General features: G+C 42.9%; 1 protein-coding gene across 3 annotated transcripts in view; it reads left to right on the forward strand.

The window, feature by feature from the left end:
- KATNIP (katanin interacting protein) overlaps window positions 1–17,151 on the forward strand; it is a 119,792-nt gene that overhangs the window by 38,886 nt on the left and 63,755 nt on the right. For all 3 annotated transcript variants that reach the window (XM_075010939.1, XM_075010940.1, XM_075010941.1), the window contains exons 9-12: window positions 2,357–2,568; window positions 4,602–4,714; window positions 9,648–9,750; window positions 15,277–15,489. In XM_075010939.1, coding sequence (XP_074867040.1) covers window positions 2,357–2,568; window positions 4,602–4,714; window positions 9,648–9,750; window positions 15,277–15,489 — 641 coding nt within the window. The remainder of the gene's footprint in view (window positions 1–2,356; window positions 2,569–4,601; window positions 4,715–9,647; window positions 9,751–15,276; window positions 15,490–17,151) is intronic.

Raw genomic sequence — 17,151 nt, forward strand, 5'->3', positions numbered from 1 at the left:
CAGCCACCCCCTTAAGCAAGTCTGCCATCAGTTACAAAAAGATGCTTTTGGGGATTAGGAAGAGAACTGACCGAAGTTCTCTTGTTCAAATGAATGAAGAGGGTTAGATAGTCCTATTAGTTTGATAAAACCTCTCAAGCTAAGCGCACCTACTTGCAAATGAATCCTGAGAGCCAGTAAAGATAACAGTATAGAAAACCCCGAACTATGACTGCTTAATTGATGCAAAACCAAACCAAAACAAAAATATTACACAGTAAACCCTCGGTTTAACAGATTAAGAGGGGGAAGTGATGTCCGTTAATGCCAAAAGTCTGTTAAATCTGAATCTGCAGGACTGGAGGCACTTTGCAAGGTACATTAGGGAGTGCTCTGTCTGAGACCTGGGAGGAACTCAGCAGGTTCAGTAGAGAGAGCTTGGCAGTGGGCTCGTCTACCACAGCCGCACATCACCCACCCAAGGGTGGGCATTCCCACAGAAACTAAGTTTCCTGGAGCAGGTGTGCCCCTGCCCAGGGCTCTGGCTGGCAAGGACACCCACCAGCTCTCCAGTCTGGGCATCCAACCTGCTGGGAGGAGGCTGAGCACACCCTCTTGCCCTGCAGGTGGCCCCCGAGGAGTGGCAGTGAAGTTCATCACTCACCTAGCATTGGTGCAGTTGTTGTCTGGGGGGCTGGGGGAATAGACAGGGTCTGTCTGGAACAAGCCCCTGGGCACCCCCATGCAGCTACTGCTGCTGCTGGCAGTGGCACAGATGAGACAGCCTGGTCGGTCGGTTAGGAACAAGTGGGTGAGATGGATGCGCACAGCATCCCAGTCTCACATGCAGCATGTCAGTGCATGACGCTTGCCCATGCAGACACCCCTCCCCTGGGGGGAGGAGCGTGTGGTGGCTCCAGCAGTAGTAGCCCCGATGACTCCTCCAGCCCTACCGGACCCAGCCACTGCAGTGGCTCCTCCGGTGTGGTTAGTGGTCGACGTTTATTTGGATGGAGTGTGCTGGTGGACAGCATCTGTTATTTCCAAAGTCTGTTAAGTCAAGGGTTTACTGTATTGTTTCTTAAACAAAAGAGAACCACAAACTCCACCGATCACTTGGAGTTCAACACCAGCTAATACCTGCCTGATCAGATCCTTGTTTTCGCCAGTTTTTGAAAGATAAGTATTGCACTTCCATACATTTTTTAAAAACTTGTACTATATACACGCAGAAATTCTGTCTGAGCAAGAAAATCAAGAGAAGGTTTAGAAAAATCAGCATCAGCTACAAAGACTTGAATTAGCAGTGGTCATCTTGGGAAGGTCCTCTGGGGACCCTAACACACAAAGAGAAACAATCCAGCCTATGTGCAGCATCTTTGAAAGGAGCAGTATGGAAGATGGAAAAGAAAGTGGGGAAAAAAGAGCAACAGACCAGCATGCCTGCTGCTCTATAGTACAGTGGGCTGTCTTGAATGCCACAGGCATAGTCAGTCTCTGGGTAGCGAATCATGCTGCATCTACACTTGGTGAGTTGTCTCCAGAAGTGACATGGGAAGCCCTAAGCCAGGGAGTGGCTGGTAGTGACAGTTGGAGTTCCTGGTAGTATCAGAGGCTCTCTCCTATCCTGTCCATCACTGTAAGTGGTGGGTGTTAGAAGCGTGATGGAACAGACACAGCAGTGTCCAGACAGAATTTCTGCTCTGCAATTATTGGTGCAGTGCATCCTGTATACCCCGCACTGTGACAAGTGTGTCATTTTCTGACGCTAGGGGAGCAGTTTATTGGTGCATGCTGACATCAGATGTTAGGTGGAAGAATGTTAGCTAGGGCTGGTAACCATGCAAGTTTTGATGGTTTCAATGTCCCAGGTATGATTCTTATAGTAAGATTTAAAATGTGTTTTTGAAAAAGGAGGTCTAAGAGCTTTCTGGAGTTTTTGAGAGCTGTGCAGGCAGGGTTGTTTGATTGGTTTGCTTTTGTCTAGCTCTACATTATGAGCTAGTGGTATGACTCCGCTGCCTCTGTACACATACTCATGCTAGCTCTTATTAAAGTAAGACAAATATAAAACCAGTGGGTCTGTATTTGACGCAGTTCTGCCAGGCCCATTCTGCTGCCATGCGTACCATAGCTACCTCGCTATCACACTTTCTTGTGATGCCATTTATTCACTAGTTTTCCAGGGTGGAGAAGACCTGGAATTCTAATGTTAAATAAATCTTCACAGCATCTATGTGCTGTGCCTTACTTGAGCTAGGTTGCAAGCTACCGGTTCAGCCCTTTTTTAATAACTAGCCCAGATACTTTATGCCTGCAGAGTTACATACTTGTATGAGACCACTAATAGCTATTTCTTGCTGCTTTTTGATGTCAGGACCAGTAAGTCGACCAGAAAAGCCACTCTCAGCAACTCGAAGGAATGTGTGTGTGAAGAAGGATCCTGAGCAATCTGCTTCCGCTGTGATTAAAGCTATGCAAGTTGAAAATGAGATCTTTCAAAGAGAAATCCTTTGCAGAAGACTGGAGACTTCCACCGGCCACCCAATGGCATGCCATAATACTGAGCTGGGACAAGAGAGATCCAAGGTGTGCAGTAGCACAAATTATTTACTGTCTCTAAATATGAATAGGCATCTCATATCATTTAGTGTAGTGATACTCAGACCTCAGTGGTTCAGGAGCCAGATTAGTGATCAACATTACCCAAAAGAAATGCAGTAGCATGAATTCCTCATTTCATTTACTACTGTATTCCACTGGGGAAATATTTAGTCTATATAGATCTATAAAATGTTCACAAGAAAACACTGACCAGGTATTATTTTATTGACTGCAATTGGTTAATAATGTAGTAAAAGCATCCTGATTGGTTAATAATTAAATCACCCCATGCTTTAAAATGCCATGGCTTGGTCTGCACATCACTGGTTTAAAGTCTTACAAAGGTACCTCTAGCTTCTATTATTCCCTCCCTGGAACCAGGAGATTAGCGACTTAGATGTCTCCTTCCATGTGGCAATCAACCAACTCGCAGGATGTACCTCAGATTTTTGGTAAATCAAAATCATTACCAGTTCATTGTGCGACCACTTGGCCTGTCAGCAGCTCTAAGGATCTGTATTAAAGTTACAGCAGTAGTAGCTGCATTTCTCAGAAGATCTTTAGTTCATTCAGCTCTACCTGGATAACTGGCTTGTCAGGGGCTGGGCTGGACTGCAGGTACAGTGTAGTTTTTCACTGATCCAATCAACAGTTAGTGCTTTGGGACTGCTCACCAACACAGAGAAATCTGTCGTCTCGTTGCTCCAGAGGATAGAGTTTATAGGGGCTGTAATATTCTCAACTCAAGCCAGAGCTTTTCTTTCAGACTCAAAGGTACAACCATTCACATCGTCACAACATAAAAGTGGGTATGTGGCTTCCTTCCCTTATATGGTTCAGTCTGCCAGATGGCAACTCACAATTCACAGCCTGGGCTAGCATCAGCCTACTGTTTCAGCTACTGTTGGATCTAAACTTAGCAGTGTGATGTGATGGATCAAAGCTCACTCTTCCTTAAGAGTTTAAAGGTTCTGTAATCTTTTGTACTTTGTGCAATTCAGATAAACATTGACGTATTCTTATGGCGAACCAGGAAGATATCTGTGTTTTATGAATATCCTTTTCATTTCAGTGCTTGATATTCTCTTGTAACACTACATGAAGCTGAATCAAAGAAAGTTAGTAGGAGGAAACAAGCAGGAAATCAATAGCAGACACAAGGTTCCACCAAAGAGTATACCAGCTTCCCTTAAGAAAACCCTTTAACCATTTTTTAAATCATCCATTATGAAAGGAGCTGGTGGTTTTAGCATTAGGGAAAACCTACATCCCTCAGGCAGGCCCCACCCATAACTTTATACCTTTAAATTTGAGGAGTGTCTACCCTATTCACATGCAGAATTATGAGACAAGGGAGTACTCTCTCTTGCGAAGTATTATCAGTGGAGGTCTACTGCTGCAGGGACATAATTTCTTATTTTCATGAAAGCACATTTGAGTATTGCAGGCTAAAAGTGTGAAGGAATGGTGTTTTTGCTCTTTGATGTGTGCTTTAAATCTCACATGAGTATATGCTTTAAAGGATAATCCTTTTACATTTTCACATTCTTATAGTATTACATGTAAAGGACCAGATTCTAACCTCAGCTAAACCATTATAAATCTATAGTAATTTTCATTAAATTCAACGGAAATAGCAGTGCTTCTTTTTGTGATGGTACCTGCTGGTAAGGCATACTGTCATCTCTTTTCAGAGTGAGGCCAGGAGCTGGAGTCCCTTCTGGCTCCACAGCAGAGGGGGGCCAGGAGGTTGCAATGGGGCTGGGAGCTGGAGCCCCCAGTCCCCCTCCAGCAGCCCCAGTCATGAGAACCAGCAGGTGTGGGGAGTAGGAGCCATACTGACTCCTCTTTTTTAACTCAAAAAAAAAAAAGCACTGGGAAACAGTATTCATTTACATTAGTTGAACTAAGATCAGCATATCGCCCAATCTCTCATTCATTTCAGACAGCCAAACCACAACTCAGATTGTTTTATATGTGAAGGGAATAATGTATATAAAACGTGTTTTCTAACATAGCTGCCTTCCGTTTCAACTTCACTTGTTTCTGCAACAACTGAGCCTTCCGAAAAACAACAGGAATCAACTGTAGTCACAGAAACCTTTGAAAGAATTGGCCATTTGGGAAGCAGGTAGTTATATTAGTTTATTCACAAATGATTTCCTTAATTGAATGGATTATTGATATCCTGTACTGTACTTGTCTGGTTTCATCCTTTCTTATGATTATTTCTAGATGGATGTAATTTCTTTTCTGTGTAGTGGGATAAATCTTAACAAAATATTTTCTGTCTATTCCTTCCTGTGTCCCACATTTCGACTTCCCCTGTAAAAGGCAGGACAACCAATATCTTGGATTGTGTACAGGAGAGAGGCTGAAAATATTGTTTTTCTTAAAAGTTCAACAGACATTTCTGATGCAGTCCAGGTGAGAGTGGGTGCTTGATGAATTTGTCAATCCCACACTGGTGAGATGTGGGTTTAGGAGCCACTGTGGACCCAGAAAGCCACACTCCCTCACTGTTGCTTGGCATGTTCCACGTAGCAGGACCATTCAAAAAGGAAACAGCTCAACATTGTATGAGACTCTGGAGACAGATCAGAGAGGAGGATGGCAAGGCCAGAGTGTGCAAAACAGTTCATCTGCCAAATGGATGCGTACAAGATGGAGTGAAGGGCTGCTGTACTGACTCTGGCTAGTAGGCCATGCTGCCCTGTGGCGAAGGGCTGCCATACTGACACTGACTCTTATAGAACAGAACAGAATCATAGAACTGGAAGGAACCTCGACAGGTCATCAAGTCCAGCCCCCTGCACTCAGAGCAGGACCTAGCACCATTTCCAGCACACCTGACAGATGTTTATGTAACGTGTCCCTAGTTACTTGAAAGCAGTTATAATGAAATATATTTGAGGCCCCAACAGGGATTGAACTCACAGCCCGTCGTTTACAAGGCCCATGCGCTAGCCACAGGCTCTGGCTATTAGACCATTCTGCCCTGTAGGGAAGGGCTGCCATACCGACTCTGGCTATTAGGCCATGTTGCCCTGTGGTGAAGAGTTACTGTATAGGCATTGGCTGTTAGGCCATGCTGCCCCAGGGGCACTGAGGCAAGTGCCTTCACCCTAGACATTGGATTGTGGGAGTTGTGAGGTAAAGGGGACACCCCAAATAGTCAACCGTTATGTTCTTGCAGCCCCGTGGTCATGGTCATACTGGATAAGATGTGCGTATGGTGTGATATATGGCAAGAGACCACCGTGGCTTAATCAGGAGATCTTGAATGATCTAAAAATCAAAAAGGAGTCCTACAAACAGTGGAAATTAGGTCAAGTTACAAAGGATGACTATAAACAAATAAAATATGTAGGGGCAAAATTAGAAAGGCCAAGGTACAAAATGAACTCAAGTTAGCTAGTGGCATAAAGGATAAAAAGAAAATATTCTACAAATATTTTAGGAGCAACAGGAAGATGATGGACAGGGTAGGGCCATTACTCCCTGAAGAGGGACAAATAATAATAAATATGTGGAAATGGCAGAGATTCTAAATGACTTCTTTGCTTCGGTTTTCACCAAGAAGGTTGATGGTGATTCTATGCCTACAGTAGTGAAGGCTGGTGAAAATGAAGTAAGTTCAGAAGTTAAAATAGGAAAAGAACAAGTTAAAAATTACTTAGAAAAGTTAAATGTCTTCAAGTCACCAGGACCTGATGAAATGCATCCTGGAATACTGAGGGAGCTGATTTAGGAGATATCTGAGCCGTTAGCTGTTGTCTTTGAAAACTAATGGAGGACAGAAGAGATTCCAGAAGACTGGAAAAGGGCAAATATAGTGCCTGTCTATGAAAAGGAAAATAAGACAACCCAGGAAATTACAGACCAGTCATCTTAACTTCTGACCCAGGAAAGATAATGGAGCGAATAATTAAGGAATCCATTAGGAAAGACCTGGAAGATATTATTATTGATAAGTAACAGTCAGCATGGATTTCTAAAGAACAGATCATGTTAAACCATCCTGATAGCTTTCTTTGATAAGATAAGAAGCATTATGGATAAGAGGAAATTGGCAGATGTGGTATATCTAAATTTCAGTTAAGCATTTGATCTAACCTTGCATGACCTTCTCATTAATGAAGTAGGGAAATGCAACCCAAGTGGGGCTGGTATAAGGTGCATGCATAACTGGTTGGCTAAGTGTTCCTAGAGATTGAAAGAAGTGATTTTGCTTACTCTGGAAAAGAGAACACTGAGAGGCGGCATGCTAAAAACTTTCAAGTACCTACATATTGTTAGAGGAGGAGGAAGAAAAATTACTCTCCGTAACCGTAGATTATAGGACAAGAAGCAATAGGTTTAAACTGCAGTAAGGGAGGTTTAAGTTGGACATTAAGGAAATCTTCCTGATTGTCACGGTGGTTAAGCAAGAAAGAAAATCGTCTAAGGAGGTTGTGGAATCTCTATCACTGAAGATTTTAAGAGCAGGTGAGACAAACACCTGTCAGGGATGGTCTACTCTAGATCCGGGGTGTCCAACAAGTTTTGAAGCAGTAACCCTACAGTGGCTACTCAATCAGCCAAATGTCCACGTGTGGCTAGTGTGTTGGACACCATGGATCTAGATGGTGCTTGGTCCTGCCATGAGTGCATGGGGACTGGACTTAATGACCTCTCAAGGCTCTTTCCAGTCTTGTGATTCTATGCCAGTGCCAATTTCTTCTCATGGGCAGGAGGGAAAGAATTGAAGTTTGGACCACTGCTGAATCCTACCCTATGGGGAGGAGGATGTGAGACAGGGTGTATTAACCCTGCACTGACAAGGTGAGGATTAAGAAGCTACTCTGGATACCTTACTCCCTTGCCTCTGCTGCACATGTTCCAAGTGGCAGAATCACTCAAGCTGTGTCTACACGTGCACGCTACTTCGAAGTAGCGGCACTAACTTCGAAATAGCGCCCGTCGCGGCTACACGCGTCGGGCTCTATTTCGAAGTTAACTTCGACGTTAGGCGGCGAGACGTCGAAGTCGCTAACCTCATGAGGGGATCGGAATAGCGCCCTACTTCGACGTTCAACGTCGAAGTAGGGACCGTGTAGACGATCTGCATCCCGCAACATCGAAATTGCTGGGTCCTCCATGGCGGCCATCAGCTGGGGGGTTGAGAGATGCTCTCTCTCCAGCCCCTGCGGGGCTCTATGGTCACCGTGGGCAGCAGCCCTTAGCCCAGGGCTTCTGGCTGCTGCTGCGGCAGCTGGGGATCCATGCTGCAGGCACAGGGTCTGCAACCAGTTGTCGGCTCTGTGTATCTTGTGTTGTTTAGTGCAACTGTGTCTGGGAGGGGCCCTTTAAGGGAGCGGCTTGCTGTTGAGTCCGCCCTGTGACCCTGTCTGCAGCTGTGCCTGGCACCCTTATTTCGATGTGTGCTACTTTGGCGTGTAGACGTACCCTCGCAGAGCCTATTTCAATGTGGTGCCGCGCAACGTCGAAGTTGAACGTCGACGTTGCCAGCCCTGGAGGACGTGTAGACGTTATTCATCGAAATAGCCTATTTCGATGTTGGCTTCACGTGTAGACGTAGCCTCAGAGGGGAGCAGCTCAGCTCAGTTGCATCTGAGGAGGACAACTGGGTGCAGCACCCTCCTTCCAGGAGGCCATTACAGTGCATGCCTCCTGGACCAGGTCTCCATAGCCAACACACAGGAGGCTCTTTGACTGTGAGAGTGAAGGGGCAGGATCTGCACATGATTTCGCTGTGCAACATTATGGCCAAAGCAGCCAATGAGAGTTTCACATGCATAAACAGGAATCTTGAGCAAGAGTAGAGAAGTTATTTTATCTCTGTATTTAGCATTGGTGCAAACACTGCTGGAATACTTTATCTAGCTCTTTGCATGGTGACAAGTATCAGAGAGGTACCCATGCTAGTCTGTATCTTCGAGAACAGCAAGAAGTCCTGTGGCACCTCAGGCATCTGATGAAGAGGGTCTTTGTCCACAAAAGCTTATGCTCCAAAATATCTGTTTGTCTATAAGGTGCCACAGGATTTCTTGTTGTTTGTCCAGTCCAGGTGCTCATAATTCAAGAACTATGTTGATAAACTGGAGAGGATTCAGAAAAGAAGCATGAGTGATTGATTAAAGGACTAGAAAATGTGTCATAGTAATAGACACAAGAAGCTCAATCTGTTTAGCTCATCAAAGAGAAGGTTGAGGAGTAAACTAATTACAGCATACAAGTACCTACATGGGGAAAATATTCAGTAGAGGGCTGTTCAGTCTAGCAGAGAATAGTATAAAATGAAGTAGAAGCTAGGACAAATTCAGATTGGAAATAAAGTTTTTTGAAGAAGGTCAGATGAGATGGTCACGATGGTCCCTTTTGATCTTGGAATCAATGAATCTGTAGCACAGGCCAGAAAATTTCCCTGATATAATTCTTAGAAAATATCTTTTAGAAAGCATAAAATCTTGTTTTAAAAAGTTCCAGTGTCCCCTACAGCCCTTGTTCAGTAGTTCCAACTGTTCATTTCCATGACTGTTAAAAATGTACACCTTATTTCCACTCCAAATTTGTCTAGCATCAACTTTAAGCTCTTAGATCATGTTATACCTCTCTCTGTTAGATTGAAGAGCCCAGTATAAAATATTTGTTCCCCATGTAAGTACCTACATGTAGGTTAAAGAGCACTCTGGTACCTAGTATTTTCTCCTGTGTAGGTACTTATAAAATGTGATTAAACTTAACTTTCTCTGAATAAACCTTTACAGAAGTTGTTTATCTAAAAATAGGACATCTTACAAAGGAAGTATGTGGGAAACAAAGAGAAAAAGGCTGTTGATACAAGGACAGAAATAAAGCAGCATTTCCATTGTTTTTAAGTACATCTTTGTCTGAATTTCATGGACTTCTAATAGTTTTTTTTTTTTTAAATAACTGCAATATCCTGAATGAGTTGGATTTTTTTTTTTTCATTCTGAGTTATCTTCTCCTTTACTCCAACTCTGGATTTTTTTCCGCAAATAAAGGTTTAGAAACTTCCTAAGAATTTAACTATGTTTCAGACAACAGAAGAAACTTTTGAAACTTCTACAGGAAATTGAAAGCTGTTCTACCTGCCACAGTCATGAAGTCCTACCTGCTGAAGAACCAGAGGCAGATTCTCTGGTAAGAAATACGGCTTGTACAGATTAGTGCAATAAGAACAGATTTGTACCTGTTCAGTCATCCAGATCTTATAGAAACCAAAATGTAAAAGTACATGGCTCATGACCTTGAGGGAGAGGACACAGGAAACATGACTTTAACATCTCAGGGAGCAGGCGTTGCTATGAACATGGGACTTCTTGGACTGCTGAAATGCCAGTGTCTCACTCTCTTGTGGTGTGAAGGAGCCATATGGACCCTGATGGTCACATATGTTAGGATGATGGAATGGTACAGTGGCACATTGAATTTAGATCCCTAACTAAATGTTTACATTACACGTGCAAACTCTGCTTCATCATTTCAAAGCTTGTCATTTAACCTTTTTTTTTTTCTTTGTCAAAATCACTTGCAACTGTTGCTCCATAGACCCACCCCATAGGAAGTAAGTACAGACTATGCAAGCTATTTCTGTGCAAGTTAACAAGTTATTGGACTCTTGTTCTGCAGATGCAGCTCTGTGGTTTCATTATATTTGTCATGATTTGATCCTCCTTGATCATGTGTTAACAAATTCAATAATGCTGCTTTTTCTGCATCTCACTGAAGGCTGAATCCTCTCAGCTCATCTATAGTTTAGTTGTTACTCAAGAGAGAGCTAGCCAAATACTGTGATTTTATATAAAAATATGTCTTGTGCATTAACCTTCTTCCTCCATTCCACATGGTCCCAACTAGCACTGGTGTCCTAGAGTGAATATCATCTGTGAAAAACAGTTGTATAGATAGACTAAGATTAAAACCACGGTCCTGTGGGTGAGTGCAAGTAACCCAGTGTCTGTGCAGACTTCTCCTTACAACATGTGGAACTGCATGTGAATTAACTGTAGAATAAACTTTGCGGAGTAAAAGTAGTTCAGAGATGCCCCAGCACTTCAAAGTACCAGCAGGTGAGCCGCGGGTAGACGCATGCTGGCACTTCGAAGTTTAAAACTTCAGAGTTCCCGCTGGGGTGTGTGTGTGGATTTGCTTGATGAAGTGCTGCCTATGCATGGCAGCACTTCATTAGTAAACTCCCAACACCCTAATTACCATCCTACCTTCGAAGGAAGGTGGTAGTGTAGACACAGCCTGAATGTAGATAGCGAAGTTCTTCAGATGTGGATTGCCCCCCCCCATCCACGCAATAACTAAGTACTGCTATCCACTTCCGAGCCATACTCTCTCAGTAGGGTAGCCACATCTCCTGTTGAGATCTTCACAGAGATAAATATTTGGAACACAAATATGTAGACAATACGTATAACTTTAACTATAAAAATGACACAGCAAATTATACCATTGAAAATGATAGGTTACAACCCACATTTTGTCCAAAGCATCTCTGAGTTGTATATATTTATATCCATAATCCATTTTCCATAAAGCATGGGGGGACATCACACCAGGACTAGGAAGAACAAGGAAATGAATCTCAGACTGTTGATGATGTAACATTCCCTGCAACCATCCTCTGCACCAGGTCAGGAGATATCCTTAAAAACAAAAGAACAGCCCTATTGGGCCTGTTCAAAGGTCGGTCTAGCCCAGTCTTCTGTCTTCTGTCAGGTGCTTCAGAGGAAATGAATAGAATACATAATCAAGTGATCCATCCCATTGCCTCGTCCCAGGTTCCAGCAAATAAAGGCTAGGGACACCGCCCCGTCTGTCTCCTGTGTGTCTGTCCCTTGTCAGGTTCAGCGAGACACATCAACCTTAGAGCATGTATTTCCTAAGAAGGGGAACCCGTTGGAGCTCACAGAGAAGACTTCCAAAATATGGAGAACAGACTTTGTATCTGAGGAGACAGTTCCAAGAAAGACCAAGTCCCCAATGAGAGCGAATCAGTACTGAGTAGGAAAATGGTCATCGAGAGGAAAAACAGTGACAATACCAATGAAGTTATCAGTCAGGTAGGCAATGCTGGCAGTAGAATGACAACCCATTTGGCTGAGAAATGTGGGCAAAGCCAAGCAAAAACAACAAAGGTGTTTGTGCACCAAAAGGAGGAGCCTGGAAAACAGAATGGAGAAATTAGATCTACTGGTGCAGGAAGTGAAATCGGATATTATAGGCATAACAGAAACATGATGGCATAGAAATCATGATTAGAGTACAGAGATTTTAGGGTGTATGTTGTTCAGGAAAGGCAAAAATGAATGTGGTGAAATGTAGAATTGTATATTAATGATGAAGTAGACTGTAAAGAAATCAAAAGTGATTAAATGGACCAGACAGTCTTTCAGTTAAGACCAATTTGAGGCAGAAAGCCACTAGAGGTTCTGTTTAACACCTGGTTGAGGTATCATTGTGTCTACCTCTAAAATCTGATTTGTGCTTGCTTTTGTTAATCTTGGAGCAACTTACTACAATGTCATAGAATCTTGTAACATTAAATACAAAACTAATACACGCATTTTACCAGGACAATAAAGTTCAGCAGATTATGACATTTTAAGTGATAAAGGCTTACTTTGTATAAAATCTATTGTAGTCCCTACCCAAAATTGTCTCAGAGTTCTATGCATACCAGTATATTCATCTCTGAGTTTTCTTTCTCAAGACTTACTCAACATTAGGGGAAGCTAAACTTCACACACTTGATGTAGTACTGACATGACAACATCCACTCAAAACCATAGCATGGGAGAGATGGTTATGGATCAGGCAGTATCTTCAAAGCTTTTCTAAGTGGGACTACAACAGTATAAGGATAATAACAGAGAGATAGACGTGTTAGTCTATATTCTAACAAAACAAAAAGGCAGTCCAGTAGCACTTTAAAGATTAACAAAATAATTTATTAGGAGGTGAGCTTTCATGGGAGAGACCCGCTTCTGCAGACCTTAGCTGTACCAGAACAGACTCAATATTTAGGGCACAGAGAACCAAAAATTGTTATCAAGGTAGACAGATCAGAAAAAGTGTAATCAAGGTGGGCAAACCAGAAGAGCAGAGGGGCGGTATGAGGTGGGGAAGTCAAGAATCAGATAAAGCAAATATGTAAAACAGTCCTTATAATGAGCCAGGTAACTGCCCTCCTGGTTCAAACCATATGTTAATGCGTCAAATTTGAATATAAAAGAGTTCTGCACTTTCTCTCTGCAGGTGGTCGTTCAAGTTCCTTTTCAGTAAAACACAGACTTTCAGGTCATTAGCAGAATAGCCCACTCCATTAAAGTGCTGGCTGACAGGCTTGTGAATTAAAAGTTTTCTGATGTCTGTTTTGTGTCCATTTATTCTTTGTCAAATAGTGTTTACTGTTTGTCCTATGTACATAGTATGTGGGCATTGTTGGCACATGATGGCGTATATGATGTTAGTTGAGGAACATGAGAATGTGCCCGTGATTCTGTGAGTAACCTGGTTAGGTCCAGTGATGGTTTCTCCAGAATAGATATGTGGACAAAGTTGGCAACGGGGCTTGTTGCAAGGCAAAGTTCCAGGATTGGTATTATTGCAGTATAGCCTGTGGTTGCTGCTGAGAATCCTGATAAGGTTGGGAGGTTGTCTGTAGGAGAGAACAGGCATGTCACCTAGGGCCTTCTGGAGTGTGGCATCGTGATTAAGGATAGGCTGTAGGTCTTTAATGATACATTGCAGTGGTTTGAGTTGGGGGCTGTAGGTAATGACCAGTGGTGTCCTGTTGTTTGGTTTTTTTGGGCCTATCTTGAAGTAGCTGGTTTCTGGGTATTCGTTTGGCCCTGTCGATTTGTTTTTTTACTTCTCCTGGTGGGTAATTCAGGTTTATGAATATTTGATAGAGATCTTGTAGTTTTTGGCCTCTATCAGTAGGATCAGAGCAGATGCTATTGTACCTAAGAGCTTGATTGTAAACAATGGATCTTGTTGTGTGTGCAGGATGGAAGCTAGAAGAAGAATATAGGTAAGTACAGCTGTCAGCATGTTTCCGGCAGAGTGTGGTCCTGATCAGGCCATCCTTGATTTATACTATAGTGTCCGTGAAGTATATCTCTTGCTTGGAGTGCTTGAGGCATAAGTTAATGGTGGGGTGCAAGTTGTTAGTCTCTGGAATTCTTCTAGACTCTCTATACCATGGGTCCAAATCATAAAGATGCCATGGATGTATCGTAAGTAAAGGAGGGGTAATACGGGACGAGAGCTGAGGAATTGTTGTTCCAGGTCATCCATAAATATATTAGTGTATTGTGGGGCCATGCGGGTGCGAATTAGTCAGCTTAAATCAGCCTAACCACATTGGAGCTCAGGTATCAGAGGGATAGCCGTGTTAGTCTGGATCTGTAGCAGCAATGAAGGGTCCTGTGGCACCTTATAGACTAACAGAAAAGTTTAGAGCATGAGGTTTCGTGAGTTAACTCACTTCTTCAGATGCTGGTCATCTGAAGAAGTGAGTTAACTCACGAAAGCTCATGCTCTAAACTTTTCTGTTAGTCTATAAGGTGCCACAGGACCCTTCATTGCTGCTATTGGAGCTCAGGTAGCTTCTGCTTCCTATTCAAAGCAATCCCTGTTTCTGAAATCTGTAGGGCTAGGGCAGTTATATTGCTCTTGGACCATACATTTACAAAAAAACCTTCTGTTTCTTGGAAGATACTTTCAGATTGGACACCCATTTTGGTAGAGCTGTCCTACAGCCATTTTGCTTGTTAGTCAGCAAGCGTGGAATCCAAGTGATTAGTCACTTGAAGGAGAAATAACTGCTTACCCTACAATAACAGTGGCTCTTTGAGATTTGTTGTCCACTTAGGGTTCATAAGTCACACTTTAACCCTACTACTGCAGAGTTGCAGTTCTCAGTGATTCTGTATTGTTAAAGGAACTGCAGGATGATTGGGCCTACTCCACCTCTTATGGCTTCATGTGTGTGGTGGGAGAAGGGGACATACAGAGTTCAGGCATGGCTCTAATGGATTCTGCTGTCCAAAGTAATCCTTTCTCACTTGCTTGGGACATATTCACATTGAGTAGAATCCATTTGGGTAACACATCTCAAAGCACCACAAGGTAAGTTAAGGTAAGAAACCATTCTTTTATTGTTTTTTTTTGTTTTTTTTTTCTTTTACAAATCTAAGGATTACATTCCAGCAATACATTAAATGATCATTATGGTTGCAAAGCCAAGCACTCAGAAATGAGAAGGTGCAAAATATTAGCTCTTTCTGCAATTTTTACCTATAGCTCACGTACTGTTTGTTCTACAGAACACTTCTGTCTGACTCACTGCACAGAATCCAAAAGTGGATGAGGCAGAGAGTTGCAAGAAGAGAAAGGAGATTCTCTTGTTTTTAAAGGCTTGAATCAGACTGGATCCTAGGAAGACTGAGTTCTGGTCCTTGCTTTTTCTTGTAGGCTTCCTGTGTGATGTTGGGCAGGACTACTGTAATACACAGGAGTTCAAAATAAACATCCTGGTAATCTTAATTCGGACGTTTCCTAAATTGTGAGTGCTTGCCTTTGCAACTGTAACATTCTTGTATTCCCTTTTGTGTATATATAATCTCTGTGTATAAACAATCTCTCTTTTAGGACCAGCTGCAAACAAAGGCAGAAGTACAGGATGCCATTTATGTGACTATGGAAATCCTCTCCAATTGGGGGAATCAAGTCAGTGTGGGTTTGACAGCAGTGGAATTCTTTGATTTGCATGATGTCAGGATGTTTGTGTCTCCCCATGATGTGGACATCCGAAATTCTGACTCTCCAGGAGATCTCTGCTGCCTGGTCAATAGAAACCTGAATGTAAGCTGCCCTCATGCTACCTGTCTCCTTTACGTGCCTCCTTTATTTCAATAACTTTCTTTATACTTCATGATCCCTCAGTAAGTATATTCTTTCTAACAATTTTAAATCTGGATGTCACCACTTATTCAGCGATTTTGAATATATGTGTAATGTACAGTTTATTGCTATCATTGGTGAAAGTCTCTGTCAAAGGTGGGTGTGACCAAAATTTAATTAACACTACAGAAATGAATGACTTTGTGTAATTGAATTTTGAATGTTAAGATTTTCAGGTTTTGGTGCTCAAAAAGCAGGAGACCTCAACTCTCCGTTATCTCCTTAGCTATGTCTACACAGCAGCCTTACTCCAAAATGAACTATTCCAGAATAGCTATTGCAAAACAGCTAGTTCAAAATAATGCTGCAACATACATAATGTATTTTGAAATAGCACACTTAGCTATTTTGAAATACATTGTTTACACAGAGGGAGCCTTTCAAAATAGAGCCATTGAACACGTTATGGCTTATTTTGAAATAGGGACTATTCCCTGTGGGTAGGTCTACACAGCATAGTTATTTCAAAATAACAGCTGTTATTTCTAAATAAATATCCTAACATCCGTGTGATGCAGCAGCTGTATTATTTTGTTCTACTCTATGTAAGTTCTTATACTACATGTTTTCTGGTAGGGTGCAATGTGGCTAACATCTAGCACATGTGGTTTAATCTTTCTATCATATTCTTCTCGTGGGAAAACTGTGTGTGCAGCATAATGTTTTGTTTTGGTGGCAACTGTGTGTTTTAAAAAAAAAAGTGTGTACACTGTTATGTGCATAGATGATCAAAGGCAAGTTTTAAGACATGCGTCTTCCTCTTGGAACAAAAGAGGCTCAGGTTTGAGGGGTTCTTCCAGACAATAGACAGGAACAGAACAGCCTGGAAGTTTCTTGAGTGGGAATATTTGAAGAGGAGAATGAGGTGGTCTGGAGAAAAAGGAGTGCTTTGGAGGAATGTGAAGGGTCAAAGTCAGCCCACACAATCCCTCCAGTGATTCCCATTCCCCAAGTTGCTAAAACCCACTACCACTCGGAAACCCTCTTACACTGAGCTGGTCAGAAATAGGGGGGAAAGGGCATGTAAGACAACTGAACTACAATGTCAGGCCCACTTACGAAAGGGTGGGATGGGGGAAAGGGACAATTGCCCAGGGGCTCTGGTAATTTAAAATGGCCTGGGTGCCCCAGCTGCTGCTGCTAGTGGCAACAAAGCAAGGCTAAGGCACCACTCCCAGAAGCATCCAGCAGAATCTCTGCAGCCCTTGGAGGAGGGCAGCATCTCTGCATGCTGCCTCTGCCGCAAGCACAGACTCTACGCCTCCCATTGGCCAGGAATTGCAGCCACTGGGAACTGCCAGGGCAGTGCCTGCAGGCAGCGGCATGTGACCACTGCCTGGTTCCCTGTGCCTAGGAACCACTGCCAGAGGGATATGCCAGTTGCTTTCAGGAACCGTCCAAGATAAGCACTTCTCTGCCAGAGCCTGCAGCCCTCATGCAAACTTCCTCCCAGGGTTCACAATCTGTACCTACTTACATTCCCAAACTCCCTCCCAGAGCCTTCACCGTGCACCTCCTTCTGCACCCCAGATCCCTGCCACATCCTGGTGAATATGAGTGAGG

Source organism: Carettochelys insculpta, chromosome 16, assembly GCF_033958435.1.
Source record: "Carettochelys insculpta isolate YL-2023 chromosome 16, ASM3395843v1, whole genome shotgun sequence".
Lineage (NCBI taxonomy): Eukaryota > Metazoa > Chordata > Testudines > Carettochelyidae > Carettochelys > Carettochelys insculpta.